Source organism: Lepisma saccharinum, chromosome 7, assembly GCF_977018435.1.
Source record: "Lepisma saccharinum chromosome 7, izLepSacc3.1, whole genome shotgun sequence".
Classification (NCBI taxonomy): Eukaryota; Metazoa; Arthropoda; class Insecta; order Zygentoma; family Lepismatidae; genus Lepisma; species Lepisma saccharinum.
In genome coordinates, this window is record NC_139235.1 from 61,875,123 (window position 1) to 61,898,840 (window position 23,718).

General features: G+C 37.1%; 1 protein-coding gene across 1 annotated transcript in view; it reads right to left on the minus strand.

The window, feature by feature from the left end:
* Nucleotides 1-223: 223 nt before the first annotated feature.
* LOC145989868 (alkylglycerone-phosphate synthase-like) overlaps nucleotides 224-23,718 on the minus strand; it is a 74,734-nt gene continuing 51,239 nt past the window's right edge. Inside the window, exons 11-12 of the mRNA XM_083125333.1 lie at nucleotides 10,379-10,493; nucleotides 224-5,429 (exon numbers count right to left, since the gene is read on the minus strand). Coding sequence (XP_082981459.1) covers nucleotides 5,107-5,429; nucleotides 10,379-10,493 — 438 coding nt within the window. The 3' untranslated portion in view covers nucleotides 224-5,106. The remainder of the gene's footprint in view (nucleotides 5,430-10,378; nucleotides 10,494-23,718) is intronic.

Genomic DNA, 23,718 nt, shown 5'->3' on the forward strand with positions numbered 1-23,718 from the left:
GATATATCATCACGATATTTGATTATAGATATCGTGGAGACGATACATCACCAATATCACGATACTGAAAAAATATCATATCGCATCGTCTGTGATTAGATTTTCTTTACAATATATCGCGATATCAAATTTCCGATATCGTCCATCCCTAGTCCCAACCATCCACTGCTCATGATGATTACCTGAAACTTGTTGTATTAAAACAGAATTAAAATAAGTGGGCAAAAAACTAGACTTTATTGGTTCCTGCTTTGATCAAATTATATGCAGTAGTTACACAGCTCTTACTGGCTCAAAAGTGTCACGTTATGCAAATTACAAGTGACAGGCTGGCCATATACTCATGACACAGGCAATATTAACTTTTTTGTAATAAAAAAAGTAGCTACAAGTATAGTACTTTTGAGGCACAAAAAAGCATTACAAAAACATTGCAAAAATGTGTTATAAAACAATGGATATAAGACTTATAAAATGCTATATTGTGCAAACGAATTTATTCCCACGAGGGGTACTCTTAGTAACCGGCACACGTATGTTTACACATTCTAACACTCACACATATAAAGGCATGCATACAAGTTTTACATGGATATAATTACAATTATTGCAACTGCCACAAATAATTAATCTTCAAAAATCAACATACCTGCATAACAGGAAAGTGGAAAATATGGAATGCATATGTTGGATTAGCTAAAAGACACTGGCAGTATAATGACTTAGAAACAAATTATCATATTGTATTGATTACCACCTGCTTGCATTTTGTTGTTTAATGCACATGGAAACGTGCACCTGTTGAGTTTCCTTATAAATATATATACCCCCCCCCCCAATATTGCAAGATCTATAAATCTTTCTCAAGGTTGTGTGTGTCACATCAAAACATAAATTGGTTTATTCATGTTACAGGACTTATGCAATATTCACACAAAATGGGATTACGTATCTGCATACCTGTTTCTTTAATTAAATTAATTACATAAACAAGTACATGGATGTGTAAGCACGTTTTGTGCATATAATAATAAATTGGTTTAGTTGAATTAATTGGTTGTTATTTTGTACCATTAGGTTAACAGTGATTGACAAAATGAGAGTACTACGAAAGCAGACATGGAAGAGATCTTCATTAAAGTCATGTCACATTTACCTGGAGTGACCAAGTGATCAAATGACACGAGTAAAGCATGGTATTTATTGTTTGGTAAAGTTCTTACTTTTATGTTGTGAAGAATTATGTCAAGATGTTGATGAAAACAAGAATTGCATTTGTATTTTTCTCATTTCACGTCACTTTTCTGCACTCTTGATGAAACTGATAAAAGAATGCTCACAAAGAAATGCCCATGTTCACGAATGGATTTGAACCCAGAACTTTCAGCGACGTGATTAAATCAACCATTTATCATATAGATAAAATAAGAATATTGTGGTTAAGATACATATTTGTATCTTATAATAATAAAAAGTTATTTGCTTACTTGGAATTTAATTTCGATGCCATTTCATTCTTACACCTCTCTTACGAAAGGGACATTGATGGTAAATTTTGTTTGATCTGATTTGATCTGTTATGTCCAGTTTCGATTAGATCAGATTCTGTGCACATGCTGACTTTTATGTTACTTTCATTCCAATCCAGCTCCATTAACCCATCTGCTTACCTAGTCGTTGAATCGACGGCCTGACTGGACGTTCACCTCCCGTACCTAGTCGTCGAATCGACGGGTTCCCGATTTTCATCACGTAGTTTCTTTTTCATTCCATAGATGGCAGAGGTTGTATGATCTTTCAAATCTATGATGTGTATGTTTGTGCTGCTAAGTTTTTCATACCATTTCAAGCGTGTTTTGTTCAGTCATTTCTCATGTAAACAAACCTTCATTTGTTACGTCTTGCAAACATGTTGCATATGAATGTTGTAGAAGATTCTGTAATTGAAAAGTTGCTTTTCGATAGCGATAAAGAGGAAAATGTGGAATTTGGAAGTGGAGATGAACACAGGGGTTCATTTTGTGTTAGTGAAATTGAAGAATGTTGTGAAAGTGAGGAAGAGGTGGCTCTGGCAGAAAAAATATAAAAGGTTGAGGAATGGAAATGGAATGCAAAGATGTGTGAGATCAAATATATTAGGTGAGTTTCTAATTATCTTTCAAGTAAACTGCATATGTGCATACTTATTACTATACTTAAACTTCAATATAAAATTTTCACGTAAATTGCTTGGATAGTTTTCACAATATTTGACATCTTGTCTTGTTGTGCAACCTTCACGGGAGATAGCCAAATTTAAATGGTATTTCATGGCAAAAAAATTGGCATTTAAATCGTATGCGGATGGGTTAAGCTGCAATGCACACAGTGAACTCTAAAGTTCCAAATTTTTCACACCTTAAGAAATTCCCTTGGACGATCATCAAAATTTAAGCTGATAATGCTTTATTGCAATCTTCAAGTTAATTTTCACAGAAGATTGTTACAATTAAGGCAAAGTTAACTTTATATTTTATTTTTAAATGAATCTTTAAAAAATGTACTCAGAGCAGTTCAGTTTCAAATACACAGCCCTGCTTCCTAGGCCTTATTCATACATAGAAGGCCTACGAAACGAGGTTGAAATGTTGTGTATTGGAAACAGAACCACTTGTAAGTACTTACTGTGAGGTACGTAGTTATGTGAGCACTGAAGTAAAGTTTTCATTTTAAATAAACGCTCTCCAGCATTCATCTGTACTTCTTTTGTGACCTACTGACCTTGTGTATCAGTTTCACTGTTCTAAACTCTGGACAAAGGGTCCTGCATATTGTCAGAAAACACAATATATAAATTTTGTTCACAGAACTTCAGCTTCCATTTCAACTTACCACTCCTGTAAAATTTCCTTTTCTTTAGTGTTGCACACAAACTCAAGTCCTAGCCCTATCACAGTATGATCAATATACAACAAAGTAGCATTACCTTTTCATAGCATGCTGGTTTTTATTTTATTATTTTTATTTCTAATTCAACAAAAAGTAAGAATATGTTATATATTTACACCAAATTCCAACATGACATACATAATTTTCAGATACACGTATGTTCCACCAGAACGTCACTGAAGGATTTTTCCACTCTCAACAGTAATATGACATGCAATTTATAATTTGTTCAATACACAAAATATTTTACTTTCTGTGTGCGTACCTTACTTATCCATCAAGCATTTTAATTAAATGTGTAGCTTAATTAATTTCAAGTAGTTAAATTCTTTTGAAAAGTAAACATTATACTTTAAATATATAATTCTACAATTTATGTCATAACAACATAATGAGGAATAATAAAATAATAAAATAAAAATATAAATACTTTAGATAGTATCAGAATTTCACAACTTACGTGAGTGAGTATAATTTATCCAAACGATGTTTCTGAGGTCAATACTTCCTCCTCCACTCACATAAGTTGTGAAATTCTGATACTATCTAAAGTATTTAAATTTTTATTTATGTCACAATTGTGATGTACTTCAATCTGTTAGTTATGCAAATCCATATTTACCTAACTTTATTTTTATGAAATTATTTCAACAGAATTCTTGATCCCTTGCTGTTAGTGATTAAAATTGAACTAACATTGTTGAATATTAATGATACAGGTGCATATTTAGTTATACTAACTAAAAAGTTATTAATTACAGGACATTATAATTCTTTGCGTATTTTGATAAACTGATAGGGAACTTGCAAGATTTATTTTCTTATGAGAAAAGTAACATTTATAGGGCCATGGAGGGTGGGATACACGAACTTGGACAACGACAGCAGTAGTGGAGATGAAATATTTTTTTAATGAGTACAGCATTTCTTTTCAAAATAAAGTGTAAGACAAGAAAAAGTAGTTATTACCTGTTAGCATATTCTGTTCTACACCTGAGAAATAAGGTCCTAAAAAAGTATGATCAAGTATGTCCTGGAAACCCTGAGAGAAGTATTCTCATGTAAATTGTACTTGTTGGGAAATGGTAACAATGCAGTACATGCAATGCATCCATTTCCTTGCGAGAATGAGAGATCTGGAGAAGTGTGGCAGGCAGTGCTAGCGGAGATGAAGACATTTTCAACCAGTAACGTCCCACTTAAGTTTACCCTCGAAAGCATTTTGCTTTGCTCGGAATAGTTTGGAGGATTTGAAAGTGCAACACTGTATCAAGATTACGTTGCAGACTAAATCGTTAAAAGTCAATGGTTTCCGTGAGCATTGTTTGCAATCTGAAAGCTCCGAGCTTGAGTTGTTCTTTCCTTCGCGACTACAGTTGCCCTGGACAGAGCTGTGAATGGAGTGAGGAACAGACATTGAACCAAGAGCGTGTTAATTTTGTACTGTGTGAAAGAGTGTGGTTTTTGGTTATTTGCCGTGCTACTTCTTTGTGTAATTGCAGTGCGTGTGTGTTGTGTGTAAGTGAGGCGACTGAAATGCCAGCCGCAAAGTTCACGTTAGAACATAGAATTTTTATGTATGACACTTATGGGAAAACAGACTCGTGTTGAGACGTGTGTAGGCAATTTGCACAGAAATTCCCTGGCGTTTCACTTCCAGGTAGAGAAACGGTTGGACGTCTTGTCCTTAAATTGCGAGAAACTGAATCGTTAAATTTTAGAACTCCTAAGCAAAAACAGAGGATTCTAAACAAAGAAAAACTCGACGAAATTGGAGCAGCGTTAGAATGCTCTCCAAACAAACTTCTACGTGTTTCACAGGAGGTGGGTGTGTCTAAATCATCAGCACATACAGCCACTAAGCTACTAAAATTAAAAAATAAGTGGGACGTTACTGGTTGAAAATGTCGGCATCTCCGCTAGCGCCGCCTGCCACACTTCTCCCAATCTCTTGACCTCACAAGGAAATGGATCCACGGTATATGCACATCAGAAACAAACATGCTCAAAATAACTCAATGTACAATGCATCCTGAACACACCTTCAAAACTCAGAAGTCTACACACTAAATAAACAACACAAGAACAGAAATTAAACCATCTCTATACCTTCTTCCCAACAATGCAAATGGCAACCAAAACAATGTGAATCTCACAGAAGGAACTCAACAGGGCCTATTATGACGAGCATACAAGATTGCCATTAGCGAATATGTTGTTCGGATCCACCTCCTTTTTGATGGCACGATACAGAGCAACACCTGGTTCGGAAACCTGAGACGGGAACCATTTCTGACGGATCTTCCCAACTCCGTGGTGATGGGAGATGCTGCCTCCACTCGCGAGGATCTCGTCCCTGGCAATCGCCTCGATCTCCTCGTAAGTGTGAAGCGGGTCAGGAACCCCTCCACCATTGAAAGCAAAGTAAAAGTAAACACAAGAGCCAGAATCATACGTTTGGGTGACCCGGCAGCTTATGAGGTAATGGTCGATTCCCCGAGCTGCAATAGACAACACAAATCCAATAAAAAATATATAATTACCCTGTACATAACACTTAACCACATTGACATCAATGACCAACTGACACTCTAGTCTTCTAGAGTAACAACTTGACACGGGGTGACCGATATTTATAATGTTCAATTTGAAGGTTTCTTTGGTTAGTCAATCTAAAGACAGTGTCTTCAACAGGTTATCGTGCTGCTAGAATATGGCTCAAGTAGTAGTTGGAAGTACACATCGCGAGCGCATTGCTTCATTAGCATATCTACGAAGTTTCAGACTGCTACTCTCATTACAGCCCGTGCTCTACCACTCTGAACACCGTCACTTTAATTATAACCACCTGGTACATATCCCCTTAAGTGAAACACATGCATTTTGTTGCCTTTTTCCAAGCCAAGGTTTCATCAAATTTCTCTTCAGTAAGCACATAAGGGAACAATGCAACAGTGCTAACTGATTGTTGGTAGATCTAAGTTCAATAAACAAAAAGAGTCTCTTTCTATTCGGTGCTTGCCTCAAAGAATTTCCAGTTCGAATTGTCACTGTTGAACATGTTATCAAGAACAGATCCCTATTTTTCACTATTTGCTTTGACGTGGGTGGATGTGTCACGCTTCTGCATAATTTGCTATGGTGATAAACCAATAACTGTTAACTGTTGATACATGTTATTATTGTTGTTATAATGTTGTAATGAAGAAGCCACAATGGTCTAGTCAGTAGGATGTCTGACGGTCATGCGGGAGACCCTGGTTTGATTCCAGGTTGGATGATCTAAGGTCAGAATTTTTTTCGGCCTTGTCCCTGCACTTCTGGGGCTTACCCAGCCTCAAATCAATGGGTACCTCGAGGCAAACCTGGGGAGTAAAGGCAGTCAGAGCATGGTGCTCATCACATCACCTCCAAAATGGCCGAGATCGAGAATGAGTGGGCCCCTACCTCAACATTCCTTAAATGTGCCTTCATGGTACAGGGGTATTTGGAGGGAACTTTACCTTACCTAATGCTGCAACGTTAAGTACATTTTAGAACAAAGTATTTTATATACAATTCTATGAGAAAACAAACTAGCACAAATACTGAGTCATATTGTTAAGAAATTTAGGAAAATGGGATCTATTCTCAATAAGAGGTTGCAAATAAATTGTTCTGTGCTCACCGAGGAGAAACATGACGAAACCTCATGCCATGTGCTTCAGTTCAAAGGATATGTATAACCAGCAAGCAGCATGCTTTTAGTTGCTACTCGGGCTATGTTCTAGCAGCACAATAACCTCCTGAAAACACTGGATATTCCTACAATACCTTTTTCCTCAATTCTAAGTTATGAGTAACTGAAAAAGGTGCACTACTACACTACCTTAAAATAATTTATGTGCAAGTTAAAAAAAAAAAAACTAAATTTTGTACAAACTGAAAATCAGTTTTGCAGAATTCACATTGTGGAGTTGATGTACAGCTATGGGAACTAATCTGATCTGCAGTTAGGTCCAGTCATCTGGTGTTTTGTTTGAGAAGGTGAAACCCTGTGTGGTTACAGCAACAGCAGCTCATCTGGCTGAGTTTAGTTGAGAATGCCCGGACTTCCTTTCAACCCCTACTTTCAGTTTTGATCTGGCTTCAGAGACTTTTCCACTTCTCATCTTTGAGCTTAGAATTTTTGCATGTCACAGTATCACTGCAGCAGTAAGAAATGCTATTTGTGTTACCTGTATTTATTACACTAGAGAAAGTCAGGTAACTTCTTAATTTATTGTAAAAGTAAACAAAAATTGACTGAAATTTCTGTAACCTGTAGTAGTTAAAACATACTTAAAGTATTCCCTGTGGAACCTCGATTTCATGTTTCTCAAGAGGTCCGAGATGAAAAAACTTAAAATGTGGCAAATGTAAAATCCAGGAAGATTTTATAAAATTTTGTTCTGTTGGGACCATGAAAATTTAATGTATAATGCAGTGTAAAATCCAGGAGCATAAAATCGGGATTGAGCTGTATTTCACTTTAACAAAAATGGGTGTTTTTGAATGCATGCGTGTGTGTGGGGGGGAGGGGGTTCTTCAACCTGGTACAGCCAACGACAAAGATAATAGTAGGCAAATTGGCCATCGCTATTTTTCTATTCTACATTCTGTGTTGTTTTAAAGAATGGAATTCTGTTGATGGGAGGCAAACTTCACAATTCTGAAAGCAAAATAATTGTCATTGTGTTGAAAAATGGCATTAAGGTGAAGACTTATTTTCCCCCAAATAATAATAAGTTTTAACCTTAATGCCATTTTTCAACACAATGACAATTATTTTGCTTTCAGAATTGTGAAGTTTTTTTTTTCAGACTACCCTTCATACCTGAATTGAAATAATACAACATAATAACAACAAAATAATAAATAAATAAATAAAAATATAAAATTGAACTTCTCTGAAATATTAATAATAAAAATATTAACTACTCAATTCTCAACAATTAAACTGAAATGTGTATTTTGAACAAAATAATGAAATAAAAGCATTCTGAGTTAAGTATTGCTATTTGCGTATAATCATGATATAAACAGTATAAAGATTGAATCACTACGTTTCTCACAAACATCTTGTTAGCATCATGAAGAATTGATGATATTCAATTATGTTATGATACATGAATCTGCATGATGTTCAACTTTAATTTAGGATCACTATAAAAAGAATCATGTACTGATGTCTATCCTACAGTTTTTGATAGCACATACAAGAACTTTGTGACACACTGGAAACACTGTTTCAATTTCTGTGCTGTGTACATCAAGATCATATACAAGGTAACTCAAAATAATTAATCTGATTTCAAAATGTCCTGGTGGCAAGTGATAAGTCAACATAAAAGGACACTCACAAAATTTCATATCATGTTTCAAAATGCCACCAACTCATCCAGCATGCAGTGCAAAGAAAATGGCGACCTCGGAGCTCAGTGAGTGCTCTGTGCTTTGCACCTGCAAACCAGTAATCAGCAGAGCAGGAGTGGGGGGAGCTGTTTGACTTGAGAGGTAAAAAATATTGTGGGGGAGGTGTCCCTACTCTTCACCGAACCACCTCCAGTTTCTTCTGCTATAAATACAGGGTGAGTCACAAATATGGCTACAGGTTTGAAGTAAATACAGTGTGTTACTTTACAATGTAGAGGGAAATGGAAAATGCTACAGGATGGGGCACAAAAGGTAACCAAAACATGGAAATGAGATAAGACTTTGGTTACCTTTTATTTTGCCCCACCCTGTATACTAAACTTGAAACTTCATTTTTTCTTCATTTCAGATAAGTGTCACATGTCCAAGCTTACGTCTTGAGCCAAGATGACACTACAGTTACAGTGTGGGCAATTCTACATCAGAATGATCATGAGACTGGCAATATGTGATTTTAACGTAACATTATTGTGTCAACTGTGGTAAAGTGGAGAAAACGACTGCTCACATGAAATTGTTGATTAGTTTATGTCCATTGCTGTGCACACGGTCCTCACAATCATTCATTCTGGTATGCAATTGCTCACGCTGCAACTGTAACTCGCTGCTGCATGTTCAGCATTATCTTGGTTAACGACGTAACAGTTGGGCTGAAAAGTTTGTAGGCTAACATAGTAAAAAATATTTTTTTGACAAAATTCGATTTTATTATTCAATATAGTTGCCTTTGAGGGTGATACAACGATTATAGCGGTCATACAATTTTTCGATGCCATTTTTATAGTACGATTTCTCTTTAGCCTCAAAATAGGCCTCAGTTTCGGCGATTACCTCTTCATCAGTGCTAAATTTCTTTCCAGCGAGCATTCTTTTAAGGTCTGCAAACAGGAAAAAGTCACTGGGGGCCAGATCTGGAGAATATGGTGGATGGGGAAGCAATTTTATTACTGTTGAATATCGCTAAACATTGCTCCGAATCATCAAAACGTTGTTGCTTTTGATCGATTGTGAGCACGCGCGGCACCCATTTTGCACACAGCTTTCGCATGTTCAAATATTCATGCACAATATGTCCAACACGTTCCTTTGATATTTTTAAAGTCTCAGCTATCTCGATCAACTTCACTTTACGATCATTTAAAATTATTTTGTGGACTTTTTTGATGTTCTCATCGGTAACAGCCTCTTTGGGGCGTCCACTGCGTGCATCGTCTTCGATGCTCATTTCGCCTCGTTTAAATTTAGCAAACCACTTCTCAACGGTTGATTTTCCTGGTGCAGAGTCCGAATAATGTTTATCAAGCCAAGCCTTGGCTTCAACAGTATTCTTTTTCGCCAAAAAGCAATGCTTTATTAACACACGAAATTCTTTTTTATCCATTTTTTCACAATAACAAAAGCTGCTTCACTCAAAATGCTATATCTCACGAACTAATTATCCGGCAGCTGTGAAATTTATACACGTATCTTTTGAAGGTTAGTACTAAGTAAATATCACATGGATTTAATTCTAGTAACACCATCTATGAGTCAGCCTATGAACTTTTCAGCCCAACTGTTAAGCTCGGGTGCGTGTTATCTCTACACAAATTCTTCAAATCAGATTCCAGCATCCCATGTACTGCTCACATGAAATTGTTGTTTAGTTTATGTCCATTGGTGTGCACACGGCCCCCACAATCATTCATTCTGGTATGCAATTGCTCACGCTGCAACTGTAACTCGCTGCTGCATGTTCAGCGTTATCTTGGCTAACGACGTAAGCTCGGGTCCGTGTTATCTCTACATAAATTCTCCAAATCAGATTCCAACATCTTACATACACAAAATATGTACGGTATTGTAGGCATGAATATGTTTAGGATTACATGTGTTCTAAACATATCAGTAGAGAGGAGCTCACACTATTTGGCATGAGAATATTACATAAATGAAAATCTTGCATGCATATTTCATAAACAATTATTTAATCAAATAAACAAAAAAATCAACCTACCTTTACATTCCTGGTTCACCCTATGTTTCACATTATGGCACAGTGAAGCTGTACGGTCCCATGGCACGGAGGTTTCAAATGATTCGGCAACCACTTCATGATCCAAACCTAAATCCTGAAATAATTAAATAATCAAATCAATATTTGCTTGTTTATATTTTTGAAATGTATGAAGCAGATGAATCGATACTGTTTTGGTATTGGTTGATACAAGCATATTCATGTATCCAATAAAATTACCGATAATTTTACTGATCAATACAGGGGAACCTCGATTTTTATCTTTTTCAGGAGACCAATGTGTACAAACTTTAAATGCGGGGAAATAAAAATGAGGGACAATTTAAAAGAATATGCTTTATTGGAACCATGAAGAGTAAATACCCGGTGTTTCAGAAGTAATTGAGGAGTTACAAAAATTCATTGCAAGTATTGAACTTATGTTAATGAAACCAGTTCAGAATGAACAACAAACGCAAACGGTGTTTTGACACCTATAAATGTGTGCACCAAGGGTGAGACGCCATGGTCTAGTTCTTTCCACACACACATCAACATGGACCTGTCGATAGTGTCTATCACTACAATGATACGCTCTCTTAGGGCTGTGATATCACGTGGCATCGGTGGGACGAATACCCTGTCTTTGATGAAACCCCACAAAAAGAAGTCACACGGTGTAAGGTCCGGTGATCTTGGGGGCCACAGCAGCTGAACAAAACACTGTGAGTGATGCGAATGTCACCTAGCAGGAGGAATGTGAACTCTCAGCTTAACAAAACATGCACACACAAACTGTTTGCGTTCCTCGTTCGGTCTGGACTGGTTTTATTAATGTACCTTCAGTAGTTTACTTGCAATAAATTTTGTAAACCCTCAATTATTTCTGAAACACCTGATATATAATGCAGTAAAATACAAAACCTGGGTTCCAATGTACATCTAAAAAATAGCCTATAACTATACAAATCAGGGAGTCGTAACGTACCCAATTTGCGTTACACAGTACGTTCCATTTTGTAGGAGGAAGAGTATGGTTCAGCTGCTGGTACCCATGTAACGTAACGAAATGCAACATGTTATAGACTGACATTACAGAGAACGTAACAAAATGTATTATGGTAGATATTAACGTTATAAAGGAACGGAACGAAATGAGCACATTGGAACATAACGTAATATGCAATATGGTATATACTACCGTTACAAGGAGCGTAGTAACGAAATGCAATATGGTATATACTAGCATTACAAAAACGTAACGAAATGCAACATGGTAGTAAATAACGGTACATAGGAACGTAATGAATGCAATCCTCCGTAACGGAATGAAGTGAAAGGCAATATGGTTAATTAACGTTACATAGGAATGTAACAAAATGTAAACCATTGTAGCGGAACAGAACAAAATGCAGTTGGGTACATACCATCTGCATAAGGAACATAAATAAATTCAGTATGGTAGATGTTAACGTTACAAAGAAAGAACAATTCACAAATGTTAGCTAGTAACGTTATAGGCGTGTGACAAATATAATCTATTAAACATCAAGGAAGAAAAAGGAATAGCCCAAATCTCTTACCTTTCATTGGAACATTGCGAAAAATAACTCAGTATATCGTATGGGATTAATGTGAAATAGCCGTTAAAAAAATGGTTGTTTGTAAAAAATGAATTTCAACCAGAGTTGTTAAAGGGTCAGGAATTTTAAATCAATTCAATTCCAGTTCAGCAGGGAATATTAGCAAGCATAAATGGATCTGGACCGTAAATAACCTTTTTATGTTTAAAATATTTCAATTCGTTCCAGGAACCTTTTCCCCGGATCAATTGAAATACGGCACAGGGACCTTTTTACCGGATCAATTTAAAGACTGTCTAAGTTCCATATTGAAATGAAAGAATACGCAACTTGGACCGAATTAAAACTGTGCGATAAAGAAGGTTCCGGTCTTGTTGCGGAACCCAATAGAATTTATGGGTTCGTGGACGTTTAACAATCCTGATTTGAAAATTATATTTTTGGCTCGAAATTGAATACAGCTTCCAACTAGAGTAGAAATCAGTAGTCGTAGACGTGCACACGGGGTGCAAAGGGGGGGGGGGGGCACATGCCCCACCCCCTAATCATTGACGTCTGCCGATATTTTTGACGGAGGGACAAGCAAGGTATTTTTCCATGGGGCATATTAACCAGATAATAGTGTTGCCCTCTCAAGAAACACCACTTGAATTCGAAATTATCGCATTCCTGCATTCCTATTATAATAATTAATGTACATTACTATGACTGGGATCAAATTATACGCGTGAAATATATACTTTTAGCTGACATTCGTTTTCTAAAGGGGAGATGTGGCCATCCTCGCCCCCTTTCACATTTCCATGCTCCTATATTATTATACTTTAATCCAGAAACTTAGGGTAGAGGAATCATATCGCCGGTTATTAAACGATATTATGCTCTTGAAGAAAATTAAGTATTTTCAAGCCGATGAAAGTTCACAAAGCAACAACGGCGGAAGAAGGTGCAGTGGCGCAACCACAGAGTGCAGGGGAGATTAGCTCTCAAACTTGTACGGAAATCAATTCTAGGGGGTTAGGGGGCAAACATTGAACTATAGAAAGAAAGGTTGCAGAATCTAAGAGTAGCAAGACAAAAGGATACTGAAGATGGATTTAGTTTTCACTATTTCTTCCAGACGGTCAAGAGCACCTGCAAGGAGGCACAGAGGGGCAATTGCCCCCTCTTGATTTCTATCTTTATACAAATATAAATAAAGTTATATAAACTTGGACAGTTGCTGCTGCTTACGGTGTACGTTTTGCCCGTGTAAGGTAATATATAGATGTATTATTAATTTTTGAAACACCACCGTTCATTTATAAACACACTGTATATGAGTAATTGTGAATTCGAGTCAATTATAACATTTTGCGTTGTTGGGAGATTATCTATTAGGATAAAATTTGGACATAATGAATCTAAGTAGAGAAAATGCAACTTGTATATCAAAATTGCCATGTCCAACTGATCTCCGAAAGTAGTGTTTAGCACGTCACATTTCAAGTATATTGTAATAATCTTCAATTAGGCCAAACGTTAACGAACAAAACATTTATTTAACTTATAACTTCATGTTATATAAACAACATGAAATACATTTAACAAAGACAAAAGACAAAAGACAATCTCTCTCCAACTCGACTTGTTCACAGTATCTCTTCTAAAATTTTTATCTTTTTCTTAACTTCTATCATATATAGGATTGATTGATTTGAGTCCACTTTATGCACAGTTAGGCTAATCGGGACTGGACCTACAGTTTAAAGAGAAATCCCAATCACTTGTGCCTCCACCGGGTATCGAACCTGGGACCCCTTCATTACAAGGCGACGACGCACCCACTGCGCCATCGGGGAGGCCATTTCAAGTATAGTCCATGATTGTATCTAGTAGTATATGAACGAGATGTATCTCTCCATTCAAACAATACGTGGCTTGTCCCTACCGAACGAAGTGTGTCACTTATAAATTAAGTTTCCCAAAGCAGGTATTCTGCATGAACAGAACAAAAAATACTCGTGAGAAATTACAAAAATTATAAGTAAGTTCGTGGCGGGAGTTATTGACGGTTTTCCCCACAACCTATCCACTTTAGTTTCTGGGTTCGAGTCCCGGTCTGTCAATATCTTTTTTAGGTGTTTCTTCATTAATTTAATCTAATTATCATCCATCTTCATAGTTTCGATTAATTATAAAAGTGACATAAAAGCGAAGCAAAATAAGAACAAATAAAAAAAATTGCAAAATGATTACAATGTCAGAACTACATTTGAAAAATAAAATGCGAACAGAAGATTCATTTTCAAACAGGTATTTGGGTAGAATTGTGTAGACAGACAGCATGCTCCCGAAAGTTGCCAATCCACGTGTAGCATGACCTTCGATACTGGGGTTGTGCTTTTTCAGGAAAGTTTGCTCGACGCTCCTCAAGCGTCTTATCAAGAATGCCTCGGTGTTTGCAGCATTACCACCTTATTTTCCGTTGGGAAAATCTTTTTTCTCCTATTTAATCTGCGGTTGACTCTACAATACAGCATATTAATCAAGATACAACAACTGAATTACGGCGAAGTAGGTTAGAAACCCTGCGTGCTCAAGAGCAGCTTCGATAAGGCACCTGAATTGTTTCGAGCTGAACCAGGAAATGGGCGATGTTTATTCCCCAAGGCCATTCCGTAAAACTAATGCCACAAGAAGTTTTCTGTGTGGATTTGTGAGCATGAAATTGTAGGTTAATGATAGTACTACAAGATGTCAAGTGGATTTATTTTTCTGTTTCGTTATTTTATATAGCTTTCCTACCTACATAGTTTGAATAACTAATTAATCATTTGATGAGCAGACAAACACGAAGAAGCCGATCCCGTGGCAAATTGGTTAGCGTAATAAACTGCGAAGTCTAATGTCGGATTAGAGCCTGGACTAGAAAATATGGATGGGTTTGGGTCATTGTCTTTATACCACTTCCATCTTCGTCTTAACCTTCCTAATGGTCTCTTACCATCAGGTTTCCCAACAAGAATCCTGTAAACTCCTCTTTCCTCTCCCATTCGTGCCACATGGCCTGCCCACCTAAGTCTTCTTGATTTAATTATTCTAATTGTCTCCTCGTCCCTTTTAGGTCCAAATATTTTCCTAAGGATCTTATTTTCAAATAAGATGAATATGATAACTTCAAATTAAAGCAATGTTTTTTGAGGAGACAACACTGTTATGCACCTTGTTTGTCTCCCCCCCCCGGAAAAACTACCTTGCTTGCCCCTCTTTAGAAAAAATCCTGCAGACGTCCATGAACCTTTAGTATCGACTTCGGAGTATAAAGCATTGTTTCGTCAATGTATAGCGCGGCAATACACCGCGACAGCCTCTTACAGAGTATTTGCCAGGAAATATCAACACGAGAACAGGGATAGGAATTCCTCTTATTTTAGATTTTCTCAAACTAATTTCAAGTATCTGGTGAAAATGCTTTCTATTTAGTATGCAAATAAAGGTTTTAAATTTGAATGGGCGTATTAAGTTTCTAGGTTTTTCCTAGAGACGATATGAAGCATTGCGGATACGAAGAGCGAACTCAACAAAGTGCATTGTGAGGGAAATGCGTTTCAAGTTGTCAGGCACAGTTCGAGCTCCACAAAAACTTGGTAACAGTAGATCGGAATGTTTCATGCGTGATTTTCAAAGATTTTATGGAGTTTGCACTGTGCCTGGCAACTTGAAATGCATTTCCATCACAATGCACTTTGTTGAGTTCGCCCTTCGTATCCGCAATGTCTCATATTTTCAATTACTTTGAAGCATTTTGGACCATTTTTTATTTTTATAAGCAACTGCATTAATTGATAGAATGATCTTAAACATGAAACTAATTGTTTCTTCCAATGATTAACTGTTTTCTTTGCCTTTCATTACGCTAGGTCACTCACCAGCTATCTTTGTTGTGAGCCTAGATTAAGTGTGATTGGAGCTTATCCTATATGCTTTCTTCATACAGCATGGATGTCGGCTACATGTTTGACATCTTAACACAACTTCTTTCAAACATCGCTCATGAAATGTATATCACCTATCGTCCTACGGGAATCAGAGGAACGTAACTACAAAAATGCTGTTTTCAGTTTCGTTAAAAAAATCCTTTGAAGAGTATTTGGAGTAAATCGACATTTTCCACTTCAATGCTTATCTGTAAGGCGGAGTCACGTTTAAGAGTCATATTCCTAAGAATACATTATTTCCTCTCCTATTAATTTGATAAATTAGAGTTAGGTCGCTCTGGTTCTCACACACGCTATCAGTCCCTATTTTCCAAAATTTGGCACGTTAGGTATTACGCCAGATGTGTCATTTGGGTATGATACATTTTTATTATATGCCTGTGGAGATTCGAACAGTGTTCTCGGCTTGCGAGCCAGGTTATATCGGCGTTAGCGTCCAACGTTTGGAGTGCATACATTGCTCTAAGCAGGATGCTCTCTACCTTATGATGGGAGCAATCTATGCACTCGAAACATTGGACGCTAACGCCGATTTAAGCTGGCTCGCAAGTCGAGAACACTTCGTCAGGAAAGCTACACTTTTTTACCCATGAAAGTTATTGCCCGTGGCAACAAGTTCTTGCAACAAACTGCCTCGAGAGAATTATGCGTAGGCTATGTGTGACTTTTCTGTTTCTCAGACCACGTGTGACTACCTACAAATTATGTGAAACAATAACATAAACAACTTCCCATCTGAGTATGAGAAACCACTTGCATTCTAGCTGGGTTCGATTCCTGGTGGAGGCACAGTGATTCGAATTCCACTTTAAACTGTAGGCCCACTCCCAATTAGCCTATCTGTGCATACAAGTGAACTTAAAACAAGACAAACTTTCATTCTAACCTCAGTCACTTATGGGAGCTGCTTAGAAGTAGTAATGTTGACTGCCATGACTAAAATTTCTGGATCCAAGTTCACTTCCTCTCAACGATTTTATTTGTTGTTTTAAGTCCCCTTTATGCACACTAAGGCTAATCGGGACTGGACCTACAATTTAAAGTGGGATCCGAACCACTTGTGTCTCCACCGGGTATCGAACCCGGGACCCCTCTCTCAACGATTTGACTGAGTCTGCACTCCCTGCGCTACACTCCGCTGTCTATGCAATGTAGTTTTAAAAGTTGTTAACTGAGGTATCCTAGTCACCAATTCCAGCGCTGCCACCGGTTAGTCAAGGTGTGACTCATCATCAGCCAGGCTCGGGCGAAATGCAACTCATTAAACCGTCGCGGACGAACCGTAGCATTTTTCTAGGAATTTCGCTTTCGGACGAAACGCTACTGAACCGTACAGCAGTCCCAGTGCCTGCTCCAAGTTGCACAGCTGCTTTCGGAGCCCTTGGTTTGGGAAGGGGGTGGGGGTGAGGAAAGGGTCTTGATTTTTCATACTGAAGCTCGTTCATTTCGTTCTCCTATTTCTCTTGGTTGAATTTTCTGAGATACGGAATCTACCTCATTTTCCTTTCATTACGTTTTATTGCGTCACCCACAGTACTCTTACATGTACTTAACATTTTCAATTTCCCTGTACCTGCACCCTTTGGTTAGGTAAAAGTAAATAGCTGCAGTTCGTCAAATGTTGTATTTTTGTTTTTGTTACCCATTTTTCTCGTACTTCAGTCAGGGGCAATGGAGCTACTGGTAACAGACGTAGTTAGGAAATAGCATGAATTGTTTCTTCCCCGCACTGTAGTTGACCGATAAAAGAACTATGTAAAGTCTCGTTTCCATTACCACAAATTTTACCGTGCAACATGACACGCGGCATGCGACGCTGCATGTGCCAAGCATTTGCTGAAATGGAAACTGTCTGCAACATGCCGCGGCGCAAGTGCCGGGGACAAAATTGCCCCAAACGATTAAGATGCACAACGTGCACGGCGGACAATGGAAACAGCCTGCAGCAAGTACCTGGGGCACGGGCATACGAACTAGAGTAGAAACAGACGATGCGACTACAATCTGTGGACCAACAAGATTTAATAACAATGCAAAATCGCTTGCACTCATTCTTACAAAGTTTTCGTATCCACTTTGAAGATGTAAGTCTCTCATCAACGAGTTATACGCTCCTTCCGAATTTATTTTCGCTAGAAAACTTCTAATCCACCATCTAGGTTGTTTTCGCCTTTTTTTTTTTTTTAGAAATTCATGATACGCGCCTGCCATAACCACAAAACCCGCCATAGCTTTATTGCTCATGTTTACCCTAGTTAAATCACCACCAAATTATTACAATACAAGAGAAGAAACACTGACTACTCTAAAGCACTGCGCAACACTACACTACGATCCTGCACTCCAGTGTTGTTGCAGATGTATTTTGAAGAAGTAGTTTTGAACTGGAAGCAGTACGAGTACACTAAATGACGCGCAACATGCGCCGGCACATGTTGCACGTCATGAGTCTGGAACTTGTCTGAATGGAAACGTAGCTTAACAGAAACAGAAGGCTTTCACGATTTGTCTGAATATTAAAGTGATCTCTTCTTTCACACCCAAACATAAATAACTATTTTCAAATTTGAAACCGTAACAGGGGTGTAAGGGGTGACCTTCCACGTAGTACACCCAATCGTCAACTTCATTCCACGTAGTACACCCTGGACTGCTCTTTGCAGACTAACGAGACTCTGGCGACTGACCCTATGGCCAGTATCATTCTGTGTGTTCTGTTTTTTGTCATGTGTGCTGAGTGCCCCTTTAGAGCCTCAGCTTTTAACCTAAGTCAGAATATTTTAATATTTCAGTTATTCGATATTACAGTTACGTTATTTGTTATGGTAAGGGGCTGGACCCCGTATAACTTGGCGGTTGCAAAATAGCCTAAGTGCTGACGCACCCAAAATTAAAAAAGAAAAAATGTAACAGGGAATATAGCTTTAATAAATGCCTATAAATATTTCACTATCGTTTATATTTATGTACATGTTGTTAATTTTGAAATATTGTGAAGAAATGCAGCAAAATGCTACATATTCGATTACTAATGTGAGCCACTGTACATGTTATGTTTTTATTTCATGAACAATGCGACACCACAGGTCCCGAGTTCAGATCCCAGCCTGTGTATTGTTTTCATTATTTTCTTCGTGATGTCTTTTCATCAATTTTGTCATTGCATCACCCATCCTCGATTTCGCGATTAGACAAAAGTGGCAGAAAACCAAAGTTAAATATAACAAATCAAAATCAAACATTACTTTGCAAGGCAAGAATGGATAGGTTATTTTGAAGCTGCTGTTATTAAAAGCAAATTGTATGTAGCTTTCCTAGACAGAAGTTTCAAACACAGAAACTGATTGATTGGATAAGGGCTGTGGATTCCTACTCGAGCAGAAAATATATATGTTTCAATTTATTACTTACAACAATAGCAGACTGATTTCTCGCTAAATCAAAGAAAACTTGCATTCACAGTTACAAATTGACGTGTTGAATGACCTTAACTACAGATTTCTCTCACTCCAATTCTGATTAATCGAACAGCACATCACAACATGAGTCATTAAATATTTCCAACTTACTCTCGAGTTCCTCAACTAAAAATAAATTGACTGCGAGACAAAAACTCCTCTGCAATAACTATATACCACGTTATATGCAGAGTATACGTAAGTTGAAATTCCATCATAATAATTCGAATTCTTCAAGTAGTAGCTAGAAATATGATTTTTCATGCATATTTTCTTAGCAAAATATGAAGTTTCTCACTTCACAAGGATAACGTATACACAGTATTTCACAAGAGTTTTTAGTTCGAGCTAGTCGTAGGCCTAATATGAATATAAACGTCACTTCATTACTTAGTTTAAAAAAGTTCCAGGCAATCAAAATTCGAGGGTATGCCTGAAATTATTTGTAGTATCTCATTATCAAGGGGGCTTTTTAAGTAGTAGTAGTAGAAACGTAATTATACTGCATGTTGAAACTGAAACCGTAGCCTCGAAGACCGAAGTCATTGAGTGGTCCACTCAAGTTCGAGTAGACACCTGGGCATGGCTATTTTTTTTGTAAGCATCCCTTCATAGATTTAATATGATCATCATTCATCTTCATCATCGCGATTATCTACAAGTGGCAGAAAAGCGATATAAAACAAGAATAATACAAAAGTATAACAAACAAAAGAGGATAAAAGGATGAACTGAGTTAATGATACGAAGTTTTATATAATTACTGTTTCTTGAAGAATCATGTCCTTTGTTACGATTGTATTTCTCAGTCACACGTTGCTCAATGTTCACGTCGACTGTCGTCCTTACGTACTTGAAAATTACTTTCATGTCTGCCTATGCTCTTCTTTCAAACGTGGTAGGTGGGCGCTCTGTCTGTTTCTACACCAAAAAGTTTAATGAACCTCCTGTCCAAGAAGACAAGAATTACTGAAAGTAATTTTCAAAATTGTAAGCGGATGAGGACCCTTGTAAAAGATAAAATATACTGTCCTTTTATTCGCTTAGTTTTGAGAATCACTTCCCATACAATTCTTGCCTTCTTGAGAGTCCAATGGCCCTGTCTAGCCACAAACCAGTTGCACAAACGCGGTTTCGTTTGTTTCGTACAACAATTCCATCTAACGTTTCGTTTCTACGTAGTTTCTACTTGCTAAAAGTGCCTTTCATATCGCCGCAGGGCGTTGTCTACTCGGCTGCTTCGTGACCGAAGGTCACGTGTACAAAGTTTGAGGATTCACATTTTCCGATTTTGCGTGGTGCTGCTGCTACGAGCGAACACAATGGAAAAAACCTTGGACGAAAAGTCCCCACGCAGCTTCCCTTCTACTCTTCAGCTTGGCCCATAAGGAAGCATGGTCAACTCTCCCCCTCCCCTCCACGTGGTAGTACAGTGCACAGGAGTCACGGGTCTGCACAGGTTTCTTTCCTTGTGGTTCAGTTCGCCTTATCAAGGTCGTGCAGCAAGCAATTATTTTTCGTCTTCCGATAGGAAAAAGCTTGACTCTCGCTTACGTGGATGAACGCGTAGCACAGATGATTCTTTGGTTGGTCCTTTATGTTTCGTCTTTCAGCAACTTAATCTAAGCACGAATCATTCTCATCGCCAAACATACTGTATTTTTTTTAATTGATGTAACACATGTAAACTGAAAGAGAGAGAGAGAGAGAAAGATCGATATATATACGCTTTCTCACAACAAACGTTTGTTTTCCTATCGTATAAAGTGAACGCACATGTTAAAATTCATCTTGCATAGATAATCAAATTAGAACAAATCCATGTAAAGTGATTTAGTATGCAGAAAATAAATATATTTGTGATAAATACATAGTTAATCAGTAAATTCCAATAACCAGAACTTCTGTCAAGCCGAATCTTGTTTACGGATGTTTTCAAACGTTTTGTTTTGCAATTTCATTTTTTCACTGACATCCAAAACGAAAATACGTATTATAATTTAATGACTTTCAAAATGTCAAAATACTGTAATGTTACTATGCTGCCGATCACAATTATGAGGCTTCTTCGAACACGCCTTTGATAATGGTATTTGCTATTCATAACGGATATGTGTATCACTTTTTTGAAACAGACTTTTGTGGACGGAAGAACTGTAACGTTACAAAAGTAACGAGCACAATTATACGAGAGACCTATGTTATTCTCTCCGGAACACGGCATCGGACACGGTATTGCACATCGGAACGTCTGTATGATACCAGCTATCCATAACGTTGTTGCTTTGAAGCAAGGAGTGTAACGTTTTTACAGTCGTGACCTCAATTAAGTTACTGGTTAATTGTAACGTTACTATCACTTTCCACACACACAAAAGTCACTAGTCAATACGTGACGAACTTGTTTCTTACCCTGTAACGTTACTGGTTGCCGGCAATGGATGTAACGTTAAAGTGTCACCTAACGACCTACTGATTTACAGATCAGTTATGGTTCAGTACCGTTATGCACACCTGTAACGTAATGTTCATATATCTGAGGTAACGTTTCTGTTCACGAAAAAAGTTATTCTGTTTCTGGTTGTAACGTAACGGAAACCGTAATTGAAAATACCGTTCCATTTTGTTACGTTACGACTCCCTGATACAAATACATAATCTGTAGTGTTTATTTAAAAGTCAAAATCTATTGCAATGAATGCTTATATTAATTAAGGAGTTAATGAACCATTCCTTAAGATTCACAGATTCATTTCTCCGTATTATTTATCTGATAAGTGAAAGATATGTTACCAGCAAATTTTATATTGGTGAAAATATCAGTCAGTCCCAAATTTATCTTATTATCTTATGTTTGACATGTTTTATCCCTATGATAACTTTACCCTTAAACTTTAAATGTCGGTTATGACACATACGAGGCCTGAGGTATCTCATTAGTACTTAAAAATTTAATTTGATTCTGGCTATAATTGAGGGGGAGGATTTAAAATTTCTTGCCGAAAATAAGCATGGCTTTTTTCATCTCTGCAGCAGGCAATATTCAAACAACATTTAAAAAAATATGTTGTCTTTACTCGTGTCCTTTTCTTCTACATGATAAATGAAAATAGTTTCTTTCGACCATAGGCATATATACTAGTCTGTACTGAAGAAAACGAGGTATAATTTGAAACTAGCATTTACAGTTTCTGAGACATAAAATTTTATTTAAAAAACCTTTTGGAATTTTAAATTTCCTGCTGAAAACCAGCACAGCTTTTATATTACAAAGTATTAGCAATAAGTGTGCAATTCTTGCCACAGGAATGGAACACATATCAGGCAATATGTAGGTAACGTTTTGAAACCTCACGTTCTGGCATTGCCTATGTGGAGACTCCATAAAGTTCAATTTTGTGAAAATAAATGTATTTTCAGGGTGGCCACTCTTAAGCCCATGATAAAATGCAAGTATAATTCCCAGTTTTCCAGGACAATTTTCCAAAAATTCTAGGATACAAGCAGATGTTTTCTCAACTTCAATCTTGCCTCTCACCAACCACACACGTACACACACAAATATGTTAACAATATAAAGGGTCTGTGTGATTCCAAGGTATCCAAAAATTGAATTTAATGAGCGGAGTTTACTTTGTCATTTCACATATTCACGACTCAAAATATATCTACAAACACAAGATGTAAATGTTATGGGATATACTAATTTACTAAAAATTATTAATTGCATAAGAATTTAAAACTTAAGTCATCTTCAAAATATCTTGGAATAATCTTCCATCTGTCAGATAGATTGTTCTGCAAAGGATACTAACAAAGTAAACAGAATGAGAGATTTGTGCTATTTTCCACGCAGCTTTCTTTCCCTTCTTCGATAAAAATAAAAAATAAACTGTGAAAAGCATGCCTCAAGGCATTTATAAATATGTAACAATTCAATGGGATCTGGATTAATAAAAGTTGCAATTTCTTAGGTCTGCGGAGAAAAATTCATGCAGAATGCACGCATAATTCCCAGAGCAAATAATTCACGCATAATTCCCGGAATTCCCAGTTGAGTAGCCACCAGACTTTAATTTTTTACTTTAGTTTTCTTATACTGCTACTACTTGGTAAACGAATATATGATTTCTTCACCTATAGGTGTGAACTTAGTCTGTACTGAAGAAAACAAGCTAAAATTTGTAACTCTAGCATTCGTATTTTCAGAGATATATATAGTACTTGCCGGTGTATAAGCACCCTTTTTTGGACACATTTTTGAGGAAAAATCTTTATCACTTAATATTATAATTAATGTACAGAATTTCAAATATAAA